The 22,183-nt window shown below is 46.0% G+C and overlaps 1 protein-coding gene and 1 long non-coding RNA gene across 3 annotated transcripts; one reads left to right on the forward strand and one right to left on the reverse strand.

Moving 5' to 3' along the window:
• Window positions 1-7,193: 7,193 nt before the first annotated feature.
• Window positions 7,194-11,202, reverse strand: LOC146542723 (uncharacterized). The gene is made up of 2 exons (XR_014879837.1): window positions 10,927-11,202; window positions 7,194-10,595 (listed from the first exon to the last, which is right to left on the reverse strand). It is a non-coding gene; the product is annotated as an uncharacterized LOC146542723 (long non-coding RNA).
• On the forward strand, window positions 9,798-22,183 carry ANP32E (acidic nuclear phosphoprotein 32 family member E). Of its 2 annotated transcripts, none has more exons than XM_085209780.1 (7): window positions 9,798-10,098; window positions 12,160-12,309; window positions 12,946-13,068; window positions 14,338-14,503; window positions 15,959-16,113; window positions 17,214-17,268; window positions 18,847-22,183. In XM_085209780.1, exons 1-7 carry the CDS (start codon window positions 10,045-10,047, stop codon window positions 18,912-18,914), a joined length of 771 nt encoding a protein of 256 aa, XP_085065906.1. In that variant the 5' UTR covers window positions 9,798-10,044; the 3' UTR covers window positions 18,915-22,183. The 2 variants fall into 2 exon arrangements, with proteins under 2 accessions (XP_085065906.1, XP_085065908.1); XM_085209782.1 differs by having other exon boundaries at window positions 18,850-22,183.

Genomic DNA, 22,183 nt, shown 5'->3' on the forward strand with positions numbered 1-22,183 from the left:
GCATCCAGGCACCAGGAGCTTGGAGGAAGCTGGACTGCTGTAGTGCAGGTTCAGGTTTTCCTTCCTGCTCTGTCTGGAAGGTGCAGACAAACACAGGGCAAACATAGAGCTGTTGCCATTCCAAGTCTTAACAATATCCACCTTCTGACACACAGAGTGCTACCTGGAAGAGCCAGCAATTTCACTGTTAGCAGCCCTTTCTGGTAAGCCGTACTGGGGCTGTTAATCAAGATCGCGTCCTGATCTTGAAATAAGCCAAGCCTGTCATTTCTACTTCAGGATTGTTACTGTTCCATTTTGGGAATTGCTAGACATAAATTATCACAGAAACATGTAAGAAATTGTCCTACATGGAGAAGTTGGATTGCAGTTCTGACAGATGTCTTGAAGTTTCTCTTCTCTTGACAAAACCTTTGGCATAACTTCATAAACTCTGCTGAGAGTGGACATGTAAGTGCCACGTTTCTGTAATTATCTCCTGTTTGAGCCTGAGTTTCAACTGATACATATACGACAGCTGGGCAGCACCTCCCAGCTGCTCGTGAGCTGCGCGAGAGGAGAGGTACTTCTGGGAGAAAATGGCCTGTATTTGGGATAGCAATGGTCTATGAGTGATCAAATGCCCTATTTCTGGGAGAAAATGTCATCCTGCGGAGTGTCATGTAGTCTCTTAGGGAGGAAATGGGAGGTATTCCAAAGCACATGGGCATTTCTGGGAGAAAATGTCTTATTTTGGGGGGGAAAAGGTCATCTATGTGTGAGAAAGCTGGTGTTTCTGGGAGGAAATGCTACCTTTTAGGGGACAGAAATGGTACTTCTGGTAGAAAGTGCCACTTATTTGTGAGGAAACTGGTGTTTCTGAGGGAAAATGCCATCTCTTTGGGACACAAATGGTATTTCTGAAATAAAATGCCCAAAGTCTGGGAGTAAGTGTCGTAATGAGGAGTGTAGGGTAGCCTATTTGGGAGGGACTGGGAGGTATTTCCAAGAGTGCTGGTATTTCTGGGAGAAAATGTCCTACTGAGGGAAGAAAACGCCCTTTGTAGAGAAGAAAACTAGTACTTCTTAGCAGAAATGTCATCGAATGTGGAGAAAGTCTCCTATGTATGGGGGAAAAGTGGTATTTCGGGGAGAAATTGTCCTCTTCTTGGTTGCAAGTGTCCAATTTGGTATTGTCATGCAGTATTTTTGGAAGAAAAGGTCCAATTTCCAAGTGAAAGTGGTATTTCTGGGAGAAAAGGACATGTCTGTGGGGGAAAAGCGGGCAATTCTGGGAAAGAGTGTCTTCTCTTGGAGAGCAAGTATGGCATTTTTGGTGTGAGAACTGGTCCTTTGGGGAGAAACTAGGGTGTCTATGGGAGAAAATATCCTCTTGCGAAGTGTCAAGTAGTGTTTTTGAGAGAAAAGGGAAGGTACCTCTCAGAAACCTGCTCTTTCTGGGAAATAATAGCACCCTTGGTTGGAAAATGACATCTGTTTGGGGAAAGCTGGTATTTTGGGAAAAAATGCCATCTTTGTAAAAATAAGCTGGTATTTCCATGGGAATATGTCACATCTTTGGGAGACAACTGGTATGTCTGGGAGAAAACATTGTGTATTTGGGAGAAAACTGGTCTATCTGCGAGACATGTATATTTGTGAGGAAACTGGTGTTTCTGAGGGAAAATGTCATATACTTTTGATACAAATGGTATTTCTGTGATAAAATGCCAAAAGTCTGTGAGTAAGTATCATAATGAGGAATGTAATGTAGAATGTTTGGGAGGAAATGGGAGGTATTTACATGCCTCAATATGACACTTACTCCTATGAAAATATGGCATTTTATCACAGAAATGCCAGTTTCTGCCCTCAAAATATGAGATTTTCTCTCCAAAATGGCAGATTTTAAAAAAATTTAAGAAAACAACATGATGGCTGCCCAGTGGGGTTATCTGAAGTAACAAAACAGAGATTAAGATGACTCTTGTGTAATCAGCCTTGGTCATCCTCTCGCTCAGGCACCGCATGATCACATCCAGGAGATGTTGCCCCCAGGCTGCCCCCAGATTGGATGTCAGAAGGATTTGGGCTTCCAAGCAATCAGTAAGCATTTGGATGAGTCAGCCCTCTGGTTTTTGTGAGGACAGACAAGTCCACCTTGGAAAGCCATCTTTGCAAGGGCAGAATAGCTTTGTTCTTGGGGCACAGCACTCCACGGCCAAGCACTCCCTCCTGGGCATCCAATCGTGCTCTGAATCTCCTGCAGCTTTCTGCAGGGTTTGTGGCTTCCTGCTGAGGAGCTCCTCGTGTTCTTCTGCAAGTGCCCCCCAGCATCACTACTGCCTCCTCTGGTACCATACCGGGAGATGCTTCAGCATCCATTAGCCTGCACTTCCTGCCATCAGCAGCTGCTCCTGCACTGACCTTCATTCACACTGGGATGCTGTCCACTTCTAATGCCAGCTGACCTGTGAGACAGAGAAAGGAAATGTGGGATTAGCACAAATGCAGAAGCCCAAGGCTGTGCCACCACCACGTATTATTGAATAATGGGGTCCCCTACGTGTTATGGGAAATATCTCCCTATATTGCATGGCAGATTACTTTCAGGGACTTAGCAAAGATATACCGATCACAAAAGAAAGACAATTGGCTGCCTCCACAGTGGCATGGACACTATTAAATGCTTTAAATCATACTGAAATGGGAATACTTTAGAGAATGAAAACCAACATTTGAAAGACCGTATTGAAAAATTAGAGCAAGAACTTGGCAAATAAGGGAAGAAACCAATTCTACATCTTCCAGTAGGTCAAGTTCGTAACATTTCAATAAACAATGACCAGACTCCTGAATCAACAGACTTTGTTGATCAGGAAAATAAAAAATCTAAATTAGATATCGAATCTCCAATTTTGACAGATCCACTAAAAGTCCATCCTGTTATAACTCACAAAACAAAAAAAGTACAGGACAGACTGGCAGAGGTCATGCCTGATCAGTGGCCCCCTGCCCAGACACATTTGCACGTAACAGCCCAGCCAAACACGACAACGGAATTGATAGACTTAGTACAGTGATTTCGGCAGAAGCCTAGAGAAAGTGTGCCAGCCTGGTTAAGACTGTGGGCAGAAAGTGTTTTGGTGAATGGCTCAGAAATAGCCAAGTTGGCCACCATCACTGTCCATCCTGCTCTCAGGCAGAGGTTATATGCGGGTAATCAATATCCTGTAGAAAACCATTCTTTAATAGAATGGTTAATGGCGGCCTGCCATATGGTATGGCCGAATAAATCTGATATACCTCTACATACAGGGATGTAGTCCTCCATGGAGGACATTCAAAATTATACCCGCAAACTAGGGGTAAGGGAAAAATTTATGAAGATACATTTGATGGCCCTGATATGGTCAAATTCTCAGCAGGAATGAGATACTTAATTCTACAGCAAGCTCCCTCTCATTTGTATGGTACTTCGATCTCTATATTAAATCCCCTGGTGGCCTCAGAAGCTGCACAGTTAGGGGCCAACCTAGGAGAAACAGAACGCCTGCGGACCAGGAGCAACATTCGGATGTTAGAAGAAGCTGAGGTCCTGCCGATGATGAAAACCAAGATGCTGCCTACTCGAGCTCCTCGACTGGGGCCCCTAAGGGTCTCCTGAAAACAAATGTTTAATGATTTAATTCGGGCTGGGGTCTAATTTGCTAAGATTGACCGCCAGTCCAACCATGTCCTTCTCCAGCTTTGGAGACAACTAAAGGACAATCAAAAATTTCAAAACTACCCTAAGAAACCAAGGATAAGGGTTATAGAAGAATACCAACAACGACATGGAACCTAGAAGATTTCATTGTTCCTAACAGAAAAAAAAAGCCACCTCATGTGTCTCGGGCCACAATGCCTGAGCAAAAGAATTGGCCCTAGCGCAATTCATGGTGTGACAAGGGATGCTAGTCCCCCTAGGGCCTCCAGACGGGACCACAAAGTGGTTGTGCCTCTTGGCTTCACCCCTCTGCAAAGCACCTTCCCCAGCACTTCTATGTGTCAGACAAAAAGCCTGAGAATACATGACTATGATTTAGCAGATCTGTACCACCTTGCCCTCCAACCACTTCAAAAGAGTAACGACTGCATTCTGTGTGCCTGCAGACACCAAGAAATACACGCTTTATTTATTTATTTATTATTTATTTATAGGCGGCGGATTCATTAACCGCCTATTTACAACACAGGGATGGGCTATAAATCCCCAAAAGGTGCAAGGTCCGGGCCTGTCTGTAAAATTCCTGGGGGTGGTTTGGTCAGGAAAGACCAAAGTACTACCCAGTGCTGTCATCGATAAGGTTCAGGCGTTCCCAATCCCTACAACATCGAAGCAGCTGCAAGAGTTTCTAGGTATATTGGGTTCCTGGCACTCCTCACTTAGTGGAGCTGCTAAGGCCACTGTACAGACTCACAAGATAGGGGCAGCGATGGGACTGGGGGAAAACAGAACAGGATGCTTTCCAAGAAGCAAAACTTGCAGTTAAACAAGCCCAGGCATTGGGTATATTTGATCCTATCCTCCCAGCTGAGTTGGATGTTCACATCACTCAAGACAGCTTCGATTGGGGCCTGTGGCAACGCCAGAGTTCTGCTCGGACCCCCATGGGTTTCTGGTCTCAGGTCTGGCATGGAGCAGAAAAAAGATACAGTATGACTGAAAAACAGTTATTGGCTGCCTATTCGGCATTGCAGGCAGTAGAGCCAATAACTCAAACTGCTGAAGTTTTAGTTAAGACCACTCTGCCGATTCAGGGGTGGATGAAAGATCTGACCCACCTTCCTAAGACAGGGGTGGTCCAAGCACAAACAGCAGCATGATGGGTCGCCTATCTCAGCCAAAGGAGCAGTCTGAAAGAAGAACTCCAGAAGATCCTAGGCCCAGTGATGTATCACAGTGATGCACCAGAAGAAATATTGGTCGCTCCACCGCAGAAGAGTCCCGTTCAGGAGGGAAAATACCCTATCCCTGAAGATGCTTGGTACGCAGATGGGTCCAGCAAGGGCAATCCGAGCAAGTGGAGAGCAATAGCATACCATCCTTCTACTGAGACAATCTGGTTTGACGAGGGGGATGGGCAGAGCAGCCAATGGGCAGAACTGCGAGCCGTGTGGATGGTTATAACTAAGGAACCCGGTGATGGTATCCTGAACATCTGTACAGATAGTTGGGCTGTGTACCGAGGGCTCCCTTTGTGGATTGCACAATAGGCCACCCAAGAATGGACTATCCATGCCCGGCCGATCTGGGGCAAGGACATGTGGTTAGACATATGGAATACAGTCAAACACAGGACTGTATGTACGTCTACCATGTTTCTGGTCATCAGCCCCTACAGTCACTGGGAAATGATGAAGCAGAGATGCTGGCCTGAGTTCAATGGATTGAGAATTCACCATCCGAGAACATCGCCCGTTGGTTACATCAGAAGCTACGGCATGCGGGACAAAAGACAATGTGGGCAGCTGCTAAAGCGTGGGGACTGCCCATACAGCTAGCTGACATCGTCCAGGCATGCCAGGATTGCGACGCTTGCTCAAAGATGAGACCGAGACCGCTGCCCAAAACAACAGCCCGTCTTGCTAGAGGACATAATCCTTTCCAGCAATGGCAGGTCGACTACACTGGGCCCCTTCCTCGGTCTGAGGGGGCGAGATATGACCTGACCTGTGTTGACACTGCAAGTGGGCTACTGCAGGCTTATCCAGTACCGAAAGCAAACCAGGCAGATACCATCAAGGCACTCACCAAACTGATGTCTGCCTACGGGACACCTCAAGTAATCAAGAGCGGCCAAGGGACTCATTCTACTGGCGCAATGATACAGCGCTGGGCAGAAGAAAATAACATCGAATGGCAATTCCACCTGCCGTATAATCCAACAGGGGCAGGCCTCATCGAACGTTATAATGGTATTCTTAAGGCTGCCCTGAAGATAGACTCCCAGTCCCTGCAGGGGTGGACAAAAAGACTCTAGGAAACCTTGCGGGACCTGAATGAAAGACCCGAGACGGCAGACCCAGTGCCCTGAGAATGTTGCAGACAACGTGGGCCACCCCGCTTAGGATCCAAATTACGGGCACTGATCATCAGGTAAGACCCCAGATTGGTAACGAAAATCATCTTCTGCTCCCTACCCCTGAGAATTTAGATCCTGGCACCCATAGAATAGAATGGCCTTGGAAGGTGCAGATAGGACCCAGGTGGTGTGGCCTACTTGCACCTTGGGGGAGATTGTTGGAGGCGGGAGGCTCAGTAGTCCCTCCAGTAATAGGTACATGGCCTACTGACGTGGTGGTCAACACTCCCATCTTCATTGCTAAAGGGACTCCCATCGTGACCCTGTGGCAGATCAAGACACCCTCTTTGGTGCCTGATATTATTATGCAGCCGCAGACATCCGGCCAGAAAGTGTGGTACAGGCAGCCAGGACATGCCCCAGTACCAGCCCAAGTACCAGACCCAGGATAGAAATATGGCCTGTATCTTGCCCTGGAGAGCAGCCCTTCCCCTCCTGGTACCTCTGAAACATCTGTATTTCTCCCCGTGAGTCTTTGAGCCTTCAGGATCACTGGAAGGAACGAAATGCCATCAAAGCGTTCCAGTGTTACTGTCAGATCACGTGCAACACCCAGTGATGGTCTACATGGGATGATGGAGCACAGGACAGACCTGCACCTCATGACCACGTGCCTCCAGTAACACCATCGAGCACTGGCCCATAAAAGGATGTCAACATTCACCAATCGTCACTCATCTTGAATTGTACCAACATGCATTGCGATGGAAACTGTATAAGCATCGCGGTGTATCGGATCTCTATATTAGGAAAAGCTCACCCTTTGGTCAACCTGATCATTGGTTCACGCCTTGAAGGGGGGGGAGTGTATGGGGCTGCTGAGTCACGGCCTGAGCCTGATTGATCATCTGAGGCGAGCAGTGAGTCAGCCACGGAGCACAGGTGAAAGCAATTCAGCTGTGCTGCAGGAAGGGGTGGAGCCTGGCTGCACCTCTCCTAGAGCCATGGAAGAGCTGACCACCAGTGGGGAAGTGTCTCTGCTGGAGATCTGCTCCACTGGAGTTTCCCATGCTCTCCCAGGTTACGAGTGAGTGTACCTATCATTTCTGTTTCCTGCTTTGGTGTAATAACATCATAGCCAAGCTCTCTGTTATACCTGAACATCTGTATATTTGTTAATTGTACAATGCTATACCATAACATCAGTATGTTCATTAATTGTACAGGCATCAGGATGACCTAGGCATGTTCCCATCTCTGTGAGGTTTGAAGAGGCCCCCAAACATGCACAGACAGCAGGGGAGGGCTCATCCCTCCTGTGCCTGCCCTTCATCTAATCCTGGAGGTGGACCCAAGCTGAGGAACTTTGTCTAGGGGTGACGTTAAAGCTAAGGATCAGCACACAGGTTGGAGGCAGCCATCCAAAGGACACGTGATGGCGAGGAGGACTGTGCAGCAAACTCACATGGTTGCTTGGACACATTTCCACCAATGTAAGCTCTGAAACAGGACTCCCGCCTTGCTTTCCAGGCAACCCTGAAGGACGCACAAAGGCAGAGGTGAGTAAAGGGCACCAGACCTTTTGCCACTTCTCTGGCCAGTCAGGTCACCAAGAAAGCATGGGTTTCTGACTCTTTATCTGTCACCTGATACTACAGAGGACAGTCAAGTGTGCTACTGATCTCAGCAGAATGAGGACTGGCCATAAGACTGAGTGTGTTGCCTTCGAGGGCACACTGCAATGCCTCAAAGTGCACAAGAGGACACAGAGATCTGGAAGAGCTGTAATTCAGCATATACTGCACTAGGTGGCCTATAGCATCCGCTAGGCACACTAGAGCACACTGAGGAGCCCTGTAAGAATTCCACAGTTCCCTAGAGCACTCTCCAGGTTTTTTGGAGGCCTATGGGAATACCTTAGGGACACCAAGGCACTTAGAAACATGTGGAGCGCACTGGACGCACTGTGTTGCCCTCCAGGGAGCCCTGGAGAGCACTGAGCAGCTCCAGGAGGCTCCCATGTCTCCCGGCCCCCCCTGCGGGATGCCATATGTTCAGACAGGGCTGTATCCCGAAGCATTCTGGGAGCTGTAGTCCTTTGCCGCCACGCTTCCGGCCCGGCAGGCCGGCTGTGACGTTTGTTACTTCCTGGCGGCCATGTTTGTTGTGGAGGCGTTCCCCACTCCCCTACAGCTCTTCCGGTCTTGGCCGTACCCATTTCCGGTCGGCCATTTTAGTGGTGAGGTTAGAATTTCCGGGAGGCTCCAGGACAACACAGAGGCAAAGAGAAGCTCCGGGAGCGGATTGGGGCGCCCTGGGGAACACCGGGAGCCCAGAAGGCTTCAGACTGGCCGTATCGGCGCCGTGGATCTCCCATGGCAGATCTGGAAGGAGGCCGAGGTGCCCCTGAGCACGCTTTGTGGACCTCGGAGCCCTCTGTGGCGCACGGAGGTTCACAGGGCTGCAGCGCAGTGCGAGGTTCACAGGCGGCTTTTGCAGCTTTGCCCCTTCGTGCCGCTCGCGCAGAGCGCGCTGAGCCCTGGCTCTGCCTGCCGGAGTCAGCACGGCTCCCACCGGTAAGCGGCTTTAACGGGAGGATTTCCTTCTGGTTTTGAAAATCTTCGCAATTATCTGCACGCGGGGAGAAAGCAGGAGGAGCCGCAAGGTCCCCGCTGTTCTCCAGCCCTGTCCCACAGATTGGTTATTGAGCACCTGAAGGAACAGCCAGGCCAGACTGCAGCTCCGCCATCCCCACTATATGTGCACTTGCAGAACTACGCACACACAAACTCGCACACCATCTCTCCTTTTTGCAAGTGTGCAAAGCACCACGTATCACCCACCTGTACGTATGTTCACGCAGTGACATTTCACGTCCCCATCAATGCACTCACACAAAGCCCCAGACACAATCCCTACTCATCACAAGCGTGCAAAATCCCACACGCCATCCCCACTGCACACACACGTGCAAAAGCCGACGCACTACCACCACTGCACACCAAGCAAAACCCTATATCCTAATGCTGTGCAGAACCGAGTTTGTCCCCACTGTGAGCATTCAACATACAACGGAGTGCCCATGGAGCTGCTTGCTTCCAGCTCTGTCCCTGAAGCTGCCTGCAAGCTTGCACAGAAAGCCCCGTGCATCAGCCTTCCTGCAAGCACGTGTGCAAAGCGCTGTGCACCATTCTTCCTACCAGCAGGCGTGTAAAACCCCATGCACTATTCCTCAGCAATCTGCTGTAAAAGATCCTGCACACCACCCCTCCTGCAAACACGTACAGAATACCAAGCACCATCCTGCCTTTCAAGCCCGCAATGTCCCACACACCATCCCCAAAGCACGCAAACGTAGCGAGCCCCACGTGCCATCCATCCATTCATCCATCCATCCATCCATCCATCCTGCCATCCGTCCTTCTCCGCCACAAGCGTGCAAAACCTCCATCCTCACTACAAACCCCCCACACACCACACCACACCACACCACACCACACCACACCACACCACACCACACCACAACACAACACAACACAAACAACACAACACAACACAACACAACACAACACAACACAACACAACACAACACAACACAACACAACACAACACAACACCCCCCAGCGCCGCTCTCGCACGCCGCACGCGCGCCAACTTCAGCTCCGCCCCCTTCACCTGCGCCACCGGGACGGGCAGCGCCACCAACCAATCGAATCGTCTAGGCCGCGGCGCCTCGCAGCCAATGAGAAGCGCGGCGGCGCGGAGAAGCCCCGCCCCAGGGCGGGGGGCGTGGCGGCGGAGGGGGCGCCATGCGCCATGTCATGGAGGCGCAGTGCGCGGGCGGCCATTGACGGCGCCGGAGCTGCGCGCGGAGCGGGCCGGCAGCCCGCGGCGACCCCGCGCACACCACCCTCTTCCTCTCGGCGGCGGCCGCGTCTCTACGGCCGCACCCCAGCCGCCCTCCCTCGCCAGTGCGGAGCCGCGGGAGGGGGGGGCGATGGAGATGAAGAAGCGCATCAACCTGGAGTTGCGGAACCAGGCCCCCGAGGAGGTGAGCGGCGCCGGGGTACGGCCGCGCTCCCGCCGGCCCCGTCTCGGTCCCACCCCGGTTCCGCCCCGGTTCCGGGCAGTGCGGCCGCGGTGGCTCCGTCGAATCTGGGTCACAGCGGTGGCGCAGGAGCCGCGCGGGGCCGGGTGGTGCTTTCGGGCCGCGCTGCGCGCCGTTCCGCGGGGCCTCGAAGTTGGCGGCGGGGCGGGGTTTGCGCCGCGCTCTGCTCCCCGCGGGGCTTTTATTGCTTTCGGTTTTTCCCTTTCGGGATCCCTGCGTCCGCCCTCGGTTCGCAACTTGCGCGCGAGGTCGCGGCGCTCCGAGTTCCGACTTCAGCTGCAGCCCGGAGTCCTGCCGTTCCGTTGGCGCGGTCGTCTCGATTTAATTTGTCTTTTAGTTTTTTCCCTTTCTGCCGAAGGAGGTCCCGGGGCGCCGCCCCGCTGCGAGTTGCGAACGTCCCGAGCGGCGCTGCGGCGCCTCCTCCTTCTCCGCCGCTTCCCCTTTCCAAGGAAACTTCCATTAAATAATGCTATCGATCATAACATTAAAAAGAAGCCCCGAGTTCGCAGGGCGGGAGAAACCGTAGAACCCCTTCGGTTGAAGGGAACCTTAAATATCGGAGCCGTGGAATCGCAGCACGGTTGGGTTGGAGGAGACCTCGCGGACCCCTTGCCAGTTCAGTCTGTCTAGGGCCCCCCCACAGCCTTTGGGATCCTCCGGGGATGGGGCACCCATGCTGCTTTGGGCAGCGGTGCCGGGCTCGTGGTTGGGTGCTGGGCACGGGATGCCCGGGAGGCTGTGGGTTCTTCTCTGGAGGTAGCGCAGACCCACCTGGACACCTGCCTGTGCAGCCTGCTGTGGGGGGCTGCTTTGCAGGGGGGATGGATTCGGCGATGTCTGGAGGTCCCTCCCGGCCCCTTCAATTCTGTGATCCTCTGACTTGCACCCGCTGCCTGGCTGTTCCAACTGCCCACACTTCTGTGGATGCTCTGCAGCGAGGTCAGCCAGGACGCCATCGACCCACCTCAGGACTAAAGTCCAGGTTTGGTATCGCAGTGCATGAAGAGAGCAGCCCAATGCACAGGGGTTGTGGAAGAGGAGCACTTAACTGCTTGTTCAGCCCAGCAGCACGTGCCGCCTCGGTTCAGCTGCAAGGGTCACAGAAGGGCTGTGTTGTTTTGGGTGCAGATGCGCACGGGAGGCATGGTGACCCCCAGGTCTATGTGATGTGGATGAAAAACAAACCCTTGTTGAGACTTTGCTCGAAGTCGATAAGCTGTGCGAGTCAAGTGCTGCTGCTGCACGAGGCGGCAGCTTTGTGATCATGTTAGTTGGAAGCGTACAGGAGAGTGGAGTGGTGGCCTTATTAATGTCCTCTCTAACGAGGGATATGTTCACAAAGGATGAAATGATTTTTAAATTAATTAGCTGCTCCTTGTTGCTTCCCCTGCATTGATTATCTCATTGTTTTAGTGGCAGTGGAAGTTGTTCAGTTGGGCTTAATTAACCTGCAGAACTCACTGCTAAAATAATCGGGAGCCGGGAGATTTAGGGTTTGGAAAGAAGGAGTGACTTTATAGACTCAAATATGCGCAATGAATGATTGGATTTGATAAATGAGTTAGTGGTTCACTCATATGGAAAACCACTGATGAGTTTTAGCCCTGACTGATGTGCAGGACCTGCCTGGTGGGATGCCCACCTTTAACAGAGCAGGTTCCCTGTGGAGAGGTTCCCTTCATTTCCAGCAGTGCTGTGCTGGAGCTGGGCTCTGACCTGTGCTGTGCTGGCACTGTGGGAAGCCCTACAAGCGTCTGTCAGCAAAGCTGCTGCTTAGATTTTATGGAAACAGCTGCCCAAAATGTGCTCAGTGGAAGAGAAATTGTCGCGTGCTTCTCAAGTAGGCTGGTGTCAACAACTTCAGGCCACAACTCTGGTCTCAATTATAAAAAAAGACCACCAGACAACCCCTCCAAAACACGTTTAACAGTCACCAAGTTGCGGTTTCGGTTAAACGCGTGGTTTAATGGTGCTCACTCAGCTGCCTTGATATCCTGTTTGAAGGTGACGGAGCTGGTGCTCGATAACTGCAAGTCCAGCAATGGGGAGATTGAAGGTCTGAACGATTCCTTTAAGGAACTAGAGTTTCTTAGCATGGCCAACGTGCAGCTGACGTCGCTGGCCAAGCTGCCCACGTTGAGTAAGCTCCGAAAGGTACGTGTCTCACCTGCCCAGACAGCAGGATTTCACAGAATCATAGAATAATTTAAGTTGGAAGGGATCCTAAAAGGTCATCTGGTCCAACACCCACAGATGGAAAGGAAATCTGGAGGGTTGAGTCTTCAAGGATTTGCGTGTTACCGCTGTGAGATTGCAGGCAGTGCAGTGTCCTAGTCTGGTCTACATTAACATTTGAAGGTTTTGTGGGCATCTCCAGCTAGTTTTGGCCAAACTGGTCTCAGTCAATGGCTCCTACCTAGAGCAGTGAGTACTTTGTCTGCTCACTGAAAGTTGGCTGTGTCTTTGAGTTGGCTGATGGTCAACAGCAGACGCTTGGTTGCCCAGCCAGTGCAGGACAGCACATGTTGCTTGCTGATCAAAGACGTGCTGTGAGTTCCAATATTATCTGTTCTACAGGCTTAGATATCCGAGCCCATGATGTTTTCAGGAGGACTTCTAAAATTATCAGTTTAAAGGAACATTTTGTAAGCTGAATATTAGCTAGCTAGCACTGTGGGACTGTGGGAAGTGTTCAACTTTGTGATTAAGCTTCTAAGTTAAAAACTGTGCTTGCTGAATCTGATGGAAAGAAACCAAGCGTTTAATTCCTTTAATTTTGCTATGCAATAGTTGGAGTTGAGTGACAACATCATTTCCGGAGGCCTGGAGGTCCTTGCAGAAAGATGTCCAAATCTCACATATCTAAATCTAAGTGGCAACAAAATCAAAGATCTTGGCACTGTGGAAGCTCTTGTAAGTATGGAATGAGAGGGGCAACTGAAAATTTAAATGTAATAAGTACTGGTTTTTATTAAGTTTTTGCAGTAGAATGGTGGAAACAGGTGCAAGGATTTCACATGAGAAATCTTTTTGAGTATGGAAGATGAAACAACGTTGGGTTTAAACTAGTGTAGTGTAAGAAATGAAGTACAAAGGTACATGATATATTCTAGCTACTTTTATTTCTTTTCAGCACAACTAAAGGCATCCCAAATGAAATTTCTTATCTATTGTACGTGCTATCTGTTATTTTTCCTTTGCTAGCTCAGGTGTTTTAGCTTTGTCGGTGATCCAGTTGGTCCTGACTTGATTAACTCAATGTCATGCTTTTTAGACACAATTCTTGTAAACATAGTACTGTAAAATTCCTTCTGTGTTAGCGATGGGATGTACTGAATGAGAGCTGTTGAGATTCTGTTTTGTCTTTGATAGAAAAGTTGCCAAGTTACATGTTGCTAATCCTCTTGGTTTGTGAAGATATGGCAGCTGCTCATTAGACAAAATATAAGCTTTCACTGAACCTGTGAAGTAGTTAGGTTGTGTGTGAGGCAGCTAGGAGCGCACCTGAGCAATGGGTTACTGAGGTGGAGGAGGAAGCTGCCTACAGCTGCTGCTTGATCTGCATGCTCATTGTGCCAGCATACGGATTATTTATTATTTGTTATAGACTGCATTTTTTTTTAAGCTTCTTGTAAAGGTCATCTGTCTGCCTTCGTTGTGGTTTGACCTAGCAGTTATGAGACAAAGCAAAGTGGTTGGAGTGCTGTACAGAATAAATGCTTTGTGTGTAAAGTCTGAAAGGTGAGAGATCATCATCAGTTGTCTAGTTGTTACTGTAGTTCTCAGTCCTACCAAGTACCTCTTAAGATGCTTGCAGTCAAATCAAACTGTTTGCTGAAAACCTGCTGGAGCTGAGCTTTTGGGCATGGCTATGAGAACCAAAGCAGGCTCTGCAAACAAAAAAGCATCCTCATGTAAGCGTAACGCAGTGTGTGCACGGTGTCTGCCTGCAGGGGTGCGTTGGCCATGCTGCAGAGGTGCTGTACAGTTGATCTGCAAGAGCATTCTCATTAGAAGTTCAAACAACTCTTGAAGTTTTTATCGAGTAGAGAGTAAAATAGTGAGTAGGAATAAAGCAGTGGGGATAAAATCTGTACCTGACTGTATTTGGGCTATGACAGCACTATAACTTGAGGCACCATTTGGTTGTTTGGGAAAAATAAACTCTTTGTTTATTTTCAGCAAAATCTTAAAAACTTAAAGAGCCTTGACCTGTTCAACTGTGAGATTACAAACCTTGAGGATTACAGGGACAGCATTTTTGATCTGCTTCAGCAAATCACATACCTGGATGGATTTGACCAGGAAGATAACGAGGCACCGGATTCAGAAGATGATGATGATGAGGGTAAGTTCCTGAAATAAGCTGTGGATTCAAATAGTGCACTGTAATGAAATGTAAATGTAGCGTGGATCATAGTGACTTTTTGAGTGCATTGGCATTGTGCTCTGCTCTTATTTTTGAGGCGTATGGTTTTAGAATTTGTTTGGTGTTAGCACACTAGTTCAGAATGAAAAGTCACTTTGAAGGTTTTAAGTTCTTGCAGAAGCCTCGTAAGTGTAAGGAAGCAGAGTAAAGATCTTGTTGCAAAGATTAGAAATATTCTTAAAATATAGTATTGCCAGCAGTAATGTATGTTAGCAGAACTGATGCAAAGCAAGGGGACAACACCTTTTATTGTGTTTCCCTATGGAAAGAATGCAAAATGAAGGGGAATTGCTCAAATATGTTACAAATTTCTGCATAAAAGCAGTACAATCCCTTTTGATCTGACCTCAGTCACTAACGAGGGTATTCCTATTGTTTGTTTTCCTCATTGCTGTTAATCAGTCTGAAATGAAACCCGTAGGAATAGGTCTGTCAGTGCGCGGCTACAAATCCTGTGTTGATGTGATGGTAGGAGGAGCACGTGTTCTTCTGGAAACCAGGCTTAATGGATTATTATCAGAGGCAAAACTGTTAGGAGAAAACATCTAAAATGTGTTTGAGTGTTAGCAAGCAGGATAGGGCTCTTGGTGTGGTGTTGTGTGTGCATCCAGATAAATAACTTGCTAAATTTGGGTTATGTCTTCTAATGGGAGAGGCTTCCAGTGCTTTCTTCTGGCTTTAGTTCATTAGCTAGTGGCTGCCACTGCCACATGCTGGATCAGCACTGCCGAGTAGTAACCACATGTCACAGTTTGGAAATCTGTGCAGAAAAGAACTTGGTGAAAGCCAAATGTCTATAACATAAATGTAAAAATAAACTCAATAGTGGAAAATGGATAGGAAAATTAATATGATTTTGAAAATGAATCGAAGTGTAGAGTCTCCTCATCATTTCTTCTAATTCGCTTAACTGGAAGCGTGAACGTGATTATGTGCTCCAGACAGAAAAGAAATGAGAGATCATCTCTTTGGAGCAGTAGGTGTTTCAGTGTAAGTGATTAAAAGACAGATAAAATGAGCACAACATACTATATTTACCCTTAAGTACTTCAGGGTTTGATTTTACAGACAAGCTGCTTTTCCACTGATAACTTTCTGCTCCCTTTCAGGAATTTATATATGCAGCTGCTTCAGACATCACAAATTTTGCCTGAAGCTTGTGATGTAAAAAAGTCAGTAGCCTTTCTTCAAGAAAAAATGTTACAGCAACTGACTTGATCGTTTCCCACGTAACCTGCATTTAAAAAAAAAAAAAACAAAAAAAACCTGGAAGAAGTGTTAGAACTAGCTTAACCTGGCACATGTTAGTTTGCATGAAGAGGAGTTAATGAAACTTAACTTAGAACATATTGAGTGTGTTTTTCATTTCTGAAGGAGACGAAGATGACAATGATGAAGATGAGGATGAAGCCGGTCCCCCAGGAGAATATGAAGAAGAAGATGATGAAGATGATGGAGGCTCGGATCTAGGGGAAGGTGAAGAGGAGGAGGAAGTTGGTCTTTCATACCTGATGAAAGAAGAGATTCAGGTAAAGTGAGGTTAAGGTGGAGTTAGTATTCTGTACCAAATGCAGACAGTAGGGAGAAACTGCCTACAGACTTCTATGCTAATATAAATCTGTAGGCACTGAGTATTGTGAACAAAGTTAGGTGCAGTGAGATATTTTAGAAAGTTGCTTTCACTGAAATAGGAAGTACTGACTTGAAGATGAGTGGTGACTGTCAGTTATGAAGGTGCTTCTGGCTGGCCTGCTGGGCATGCTTCACTTCCATCTCACCCCTTCAGGCTGCAGGATGCCAGCGTTGTTTTGTTCCCTGTAAATTAAAGAGTCAGTTTTGCCCAGTGTTTTGAAACTGTGCTCTACTACCAATTAAACACTCAAGTTAGATATATAAAGTAGAATAAATTTACGTTGGAAAACTGAAGAAGTTGGGTTGGTCTTCTAAAAGAAGGGAACGCAGCAACAGCACATTGCTGGCACTTCAAGTGAGATGAAGGAAGGTCTACATTTTGCTGTAGTAAATACTGCTGCACTTTTTCTGAGTGTTATCTGGTGTGGTGTTGAAAAGCTATGAAAATTAGTCCCAGGGCCTTCTAGGTAAGAGTTTGCCATGAAGCAAGAAGAGAATATTAAGCTAGAATAAAAAACCACACACGGCTTTTAAGGTTATGGATAGACTCTTGCCGTCTTGTGGTTCATGGAAGTAAGGCTCAGGAGTCACAATTTGGTCCTCTTCTTTAACGACTTCAAGACTTTCAGTTGGAGAACGTGTGAAACTTTGTAAGCGAGTCTATAAGCAAGCGGCTCTCATGTTTCCCATCAAAAATTCTGTCACATCAAAAATGATGTCGCATCCATTACTGTTCCTGTTGATGCGAGTTGACATCATACCAGCTTCATTTCCCATGGATGTGCAGAAAATCTTCATCTAAACTCCATTTTTGTGTGCATTTTGTTCTTCTAACCACGTGATTTGTTGTCTTCTGCACTCTTACAAGTGTAACTCCATACTTGTGTTGCTACTCTGAAGAGACTGAAATGTTTTAAATTCCTTCTTAGGATCAGCATTTAAGCAAAGTTTGTGTATGCTGCAGTTCTTTAGAAATGTTTCACAATTTTTTTTAAAGGATGAAGACGACGATGATGACTATGTTGAAGAGGGAGGTGACGAGGAGGAAGAAGGTAGGTCCTCAGCTTAAGTATTAATGTTGACTAAAACAATTATCCTGTAACCTAGCAAGTCTGGGAGTGGAACTTTGCTGACAAAAAGCACTGACTGGTTTGTTTCTGTAGATGTATTGAGCTTAAGTAAGAGCCTGAGAAGGTAGCACAGCAGCTCTGTAGTGGTTGGTGTTTTTTCTCCTCTGTTGTAAAATAAAAAGAAGTAAGGAATGACAGTTTTCCAGGACTTCTGCTGAAGTATGTTTCTAAAATGAAAGAGCTTGCATTTTGTCCGCAGGCAGAAATACTTGTTTTCCAAGAGGGAGAGGAGATGGATGGATGGACACTTCTGTATACTGTGTATGTGGCACAGCCACTAAAATACCCTCACTGGCAAAGCCTCAGGAGGGTCAGTAGCTGCAGTCCTCTGTCGAGATGAAAGTGGCTTCCTTCCTTAGAGAAACTTTTCACCAAAGAGGAAACTGTAGGGTGCAAACCATTTCATCTTTCAGTGCCAGAAGATAAGCAGGACAGATGTGTTACTCATTCTTTCTTGCACCTTGTTTGAGGCTTGCAAACCTTTCAGGGTCAGGACCAGCCTTAAGTTTGAAGCTCCTCATCTGTTCCGGAGCACTGGAAAAGAAGTTGCAGAACTGACAGAAGGCTAATTCCTGGTTCTTGTGCTCTTATCAGGCACTCTGCTTGGTGGGCTGAGAGATAGGCTGCTTAGTTGTGCGCATCTCTGTGTTCCACGTGGTGAGATGGGCACCAGGTAGGACTACCAGCTTATTACCAGCCAGCAGTTGCTGAATTCCTTCAGAAAATAAATGTTTCAAGCTTCATCTTAAAGTCAGCTGGTTTTTCCTTCTCTTATTTAAATTTCTGAAATTTCTCGTTACATTAGTGCCCATCTGATTTGTATGCTTGGCTTAATGGAGCAGTTTTTGGAGATGTATCTTGCACTTGGAAAAACTGGAATTCTGAAGTAGCAATGCTCAATTCTTCCCATTTGCAATTACAGCATTCAAGTCTATAAAGACAACAAAGCAGGTGGTTAGGATGGTTAATTAGGCAGGAAATGACTGCTGGCAATTAAATCTCTTAGGTTTGACAGGATTGCATTTCATGATTCCACCACAAGAGTGCATAGTCCACTAACTGAGTTAGGCACATTTCTAAGAATAAGCTGAGAGATTTTTATCCAAGAAACAGTTTCTCAAGTGGAGAGAGATCAGAACAGATTTGATTTGGTATCTCCAGAAACTTCTGGATTTTGGGTTTGCACCTTACATGCACCTTCGAAAATTCAGAGAGATGGAAAAAATACTTTAGTTCTTAAATACATGCTAATGATCATTTATGTTGTTATTAATGCGTCTCATTTAATGTTCTGTAATGCTTAGTTTATATTTAGTTGAATATAGCCTGCCTGAGTTATTCAGAGTAAGGTAAACGGATCTTTTTTGAGAACCATAAGCACCTTGTGTGACAGAGGTGAGCACATCAGCTACATGCAGTAATCGATTTCCATTGGCATTTGCTGAATGCTTTAACATTGTTTGTGTGTATGAACAGGATGTAATGAGATCTTTTCCTTAGCAGAGGGCGTTCGAGGGGAGAAGAGGAAACGAGATCCTGAAGATGAAGGCGAGGAAGAGGATGATTAATTTGTTATAGACAACGTAGGACCAGATTCTTAAGTTACAGAACACGCAATAGTGATTATGCAGATCTGTATGTCTCCATGTACCATAGATGTCCCTACAGAAAATGTTAACTTTTTATAGGAGAAGTGTGGTTTTACTATTCTTGCCCTTTTTATCATTCCAAATAAGATATAATAGCCTGTTAGTGAACCTATATGTAGAAAAACGATTTTCAAGAATATATTCACTGAAACCATTGTCTAGTTTTTCCCCTAGAGTTTTATTAGGAGCTCTTTAATTTTATACAAGCTTGCTGTGTTGGTCATCATTTCTCCAGAGTTAAAACACCTATCCTACATGCATTTAATATCATGAATTTCCTTCAAGATTTTCAGGTTTTTATACTTAAAAAGTTGAACTCAGAAATGCTACGTGGCAAATTTGAGTCTGTTTCAAATGAGGAGTTGACAGCAGTCTTGAATTTAGCAGGGATTCTGTTTGAATTCAACTAGGTTGTGTTTTGCTTCAGCTTTTTAAAAGGTGACTCCTGTAACTTTTTAAAGTCTTCTACCCTGATTTGCACGTTAACATTGCAAAGCATAAGTGGGTTTCAGATTTTTTTTTTTTTTTTCCTGCTTGTTTAGAAGTTTGGTGTTTGCTCGAGATATATTCCCAAAAATATCTTGGCAAACTGAGAGGGCTGTAATCCTCAAACTTCTCTCCAAAACATAGAGTCATTGTAGGTATTAACAGAAGTAACTAATCTCTAGTTTTAAACTGTTTTACAAGAAGTGTTTGAACTTTCACCCACCTAGCTGTTGCACTGTCACTTCAGGAATTCTGCAATCACTGTGCTTGGCTATAAGATATATGCATTTCTAATGCAGAAGTTGACGGGTAACTCTTTCAAGCACACTTTTTAGATTACCCCACATTCTTTTATAAAATCATCGAAGGGGGAAAGACACACACAAGGTAGTCTTTCCTTACAGGTCACCTCTTAAATTTTTTAAGTCTGATTGTAGGCAAAATGTTTAATTCCATGTTTAGTACTAGCTAATCGTTCAGGCTTCTTATACTGAATGGCTGCAGAACCTTGTTCCGTTGCTTATGGTTGGCAGCAGGTACAGGAGACGTGCAGACTTTTTTCTAGCAGCCTGGTTGTGACCAAGAGGCCGTAATAATTCTGCCCGGGGGATTCACATGTTCCATTTGCGCCACAGCAAAGCAAGCTCAGACATACAGCATTCCTTTTCCAGTCATTATTTGGATTTAAAGCGGTAGTCTTGGTATAAAACTAATTTACATTGTTTCATGTAGGTACTGAACCAAATATCACACACAGCTTTATTCAAGAGACTTATTTTTGTATCTGTCGTGGCTGATGATAGCTGTCATTAAGATGGGGGAGACAGCAAGGGTGGGGAGGAGGGAGATTTCCTGGACCTAAGGAAAAGTCCGTCACACACAGACTGGTTAATTGTGAATATTTAATAAGATATTTCACACACTAGCAGACTTTTTAAATGTGACTTCCTGCTCTTAAGTTTAGATACTGCAGGGTTGAAATTGTTCTGCAAAGCCCAATTTCTTGTGTGTTTTTTTTTCCCCCAAATAGAGCCTTAAATTACAGTTTTTCATGTAGCTGTGAAGCATAGCCAGCCATTAAAGGTGTCCGTATGAAATGAGTCAGGCAGATGGCAATACACTTGGAAATAAACTGACTAAAACTTTTGCAATTTTTCATGGATATCTGTAAAGACACTAGAAAAGTAGTGGTAAAACTACGTTTGCAGCCACAATCTTAAGTTCCTGTGTTTGTGTACGAATACTGAATGAATAGAAATCTTAGGTGAGTGCACATCCTACCTTGTTGTGGAGGCTCTGTGTTCGAGGCAGTTGTTTTGTGATCAGCTTTGAGACAGAAAAGTGTTTTTTTCCACCTTTTTGCTTTTTTTTTTTTTTTTTTAATCTCAGTGGATGACTGAAATTTGATATTTATAAGTGTGCATTTTTAAAGTACTTCATTATCAGGGTTTTCTTTAACTATCTCTTACTGATGCATATAAAATTAGTTTTAAAGGGGAACATTTACTATTTTGAATTAAAATTATTTCAGTACCAGCCACATTTCAGTAGGCAAGTCCAATTTTAACACTGAATGAGCTAATGTGACAAAGCAAAATGAGCTTAGGAGGGATAAGCAGACTTTCCCTTGATATGCAGACTTAACACTTCCTAAATCAAATTGCAGTGCATCAGCTGCTACATCTACCAGATCTGAGCCTCACGCTGATGTGCAACACATTACTTTAGAATTGTTTCAAAACAGCATTTCACTGAATTATGAACTAGGTGAGAGGGTGCAGAGTGAACAAAGGCAAAACAGATGCTACAGGGTGGGAAGGGGGATGGGGGGGGGCAGGAGCCAAGGAATGCAGCCTTCTCTCTCACCACTCCAGTCTCTTGTGCTCATCTATTGGTTCACACTGTGCCGCTGCAGCAAGAAATAAAACCTGCAAGTCACAAAAACTCAGCAACTGGGGTGGAGAATATTATAACAACTTCTTAAAACCGATTGTAATATCCCCTCCTATTTAATTGTAATATCAGAATAATCTACGCCTAGTTTCTTAGAATCAGTTGTAATATCTCCTCCTATTCTTGCATATGTCTCTACAAATATCCTTAAAGCGTCCCTTCACAGTGTGCAGGCTAGGAGAGGCCTCTCCCTCTGCACCCAGCATGTGTGTGCAGCACTGCAATTAAAATATACCTGCTTTATGACCACCTGGTGGTTATGGCCTTTGATTTTCCACAAGTCAACACGAAACTTAGTTCCTAAAGTAATTCTGTTTTTTCCTCAGTGTTACCATCTAAGCATCATTTCATATTTGTCAGCTTGGCATGCAATTATACAGCTAGCATTTTTTAAAAATAAATAATACAGAGCCTCCAAATAACTTTTGAAACTTTTTTGCTTGGTGGGTGGACTTTTCATGCAAATATGTAAGGGTGGGTTTTATATTTTGTAGAGGTTTTGTCCTACTTCAATGCTCTTTGTATGGCAGTATGTATATAGTGTGTTTTGGTTCCTTATCAGACTCTTTCCTTAAACTTTGGAGTAACTGATTTTGTGCAACTGTGTTTTGAATAAAGCCATGACAGTGTTAAATTAAGCAACCCTGCAGCACTCTTCTGATAATTTTTAGTTGTAACAAGAACGTCCTCCCTACGTGTGCTGTAAATTTTAAATTAAAAAGTTTTCAAACTGAATTATTTCAAATAAA

Source organism: Meleagris gallopavo, chromosome 27 (genome assembly GCF_905368555.1).
Source record: "Meleagris gallopavo chromosome 27, MGAL_WU_HG_1.1, whole genome shotgun sequence".
NCBI lineage: Eukaryota > Metazoa > Chordata > Aves > Galliformes > Phasianidae > Meleagris > Meleagris gallopavo.

Coding starts and splice junctions, on each gene's coding strand:
- ANP32E (XM_085209780.1), top strand. CDS start 10,045: ATGGAGATGAAGAAGCGCATCAACCTGGAGTTGCGGAACCAGGCCCCC. Junction 10,099..12,159: donor GGAACCAGGCCCCCGAGGAG/GTGAGCGGCGCC, acceptor TCCTGTTTGAAG/GTGACGGAGCTGGTGCTCGA. Junction 17,269..18,846: donor AGGTGACGAGGAGGAAGAAG/GTAGGTCCTCAG, acceptor TCTTTTCCTTAG/CAGAGGGCGTTCGAGGGGAG.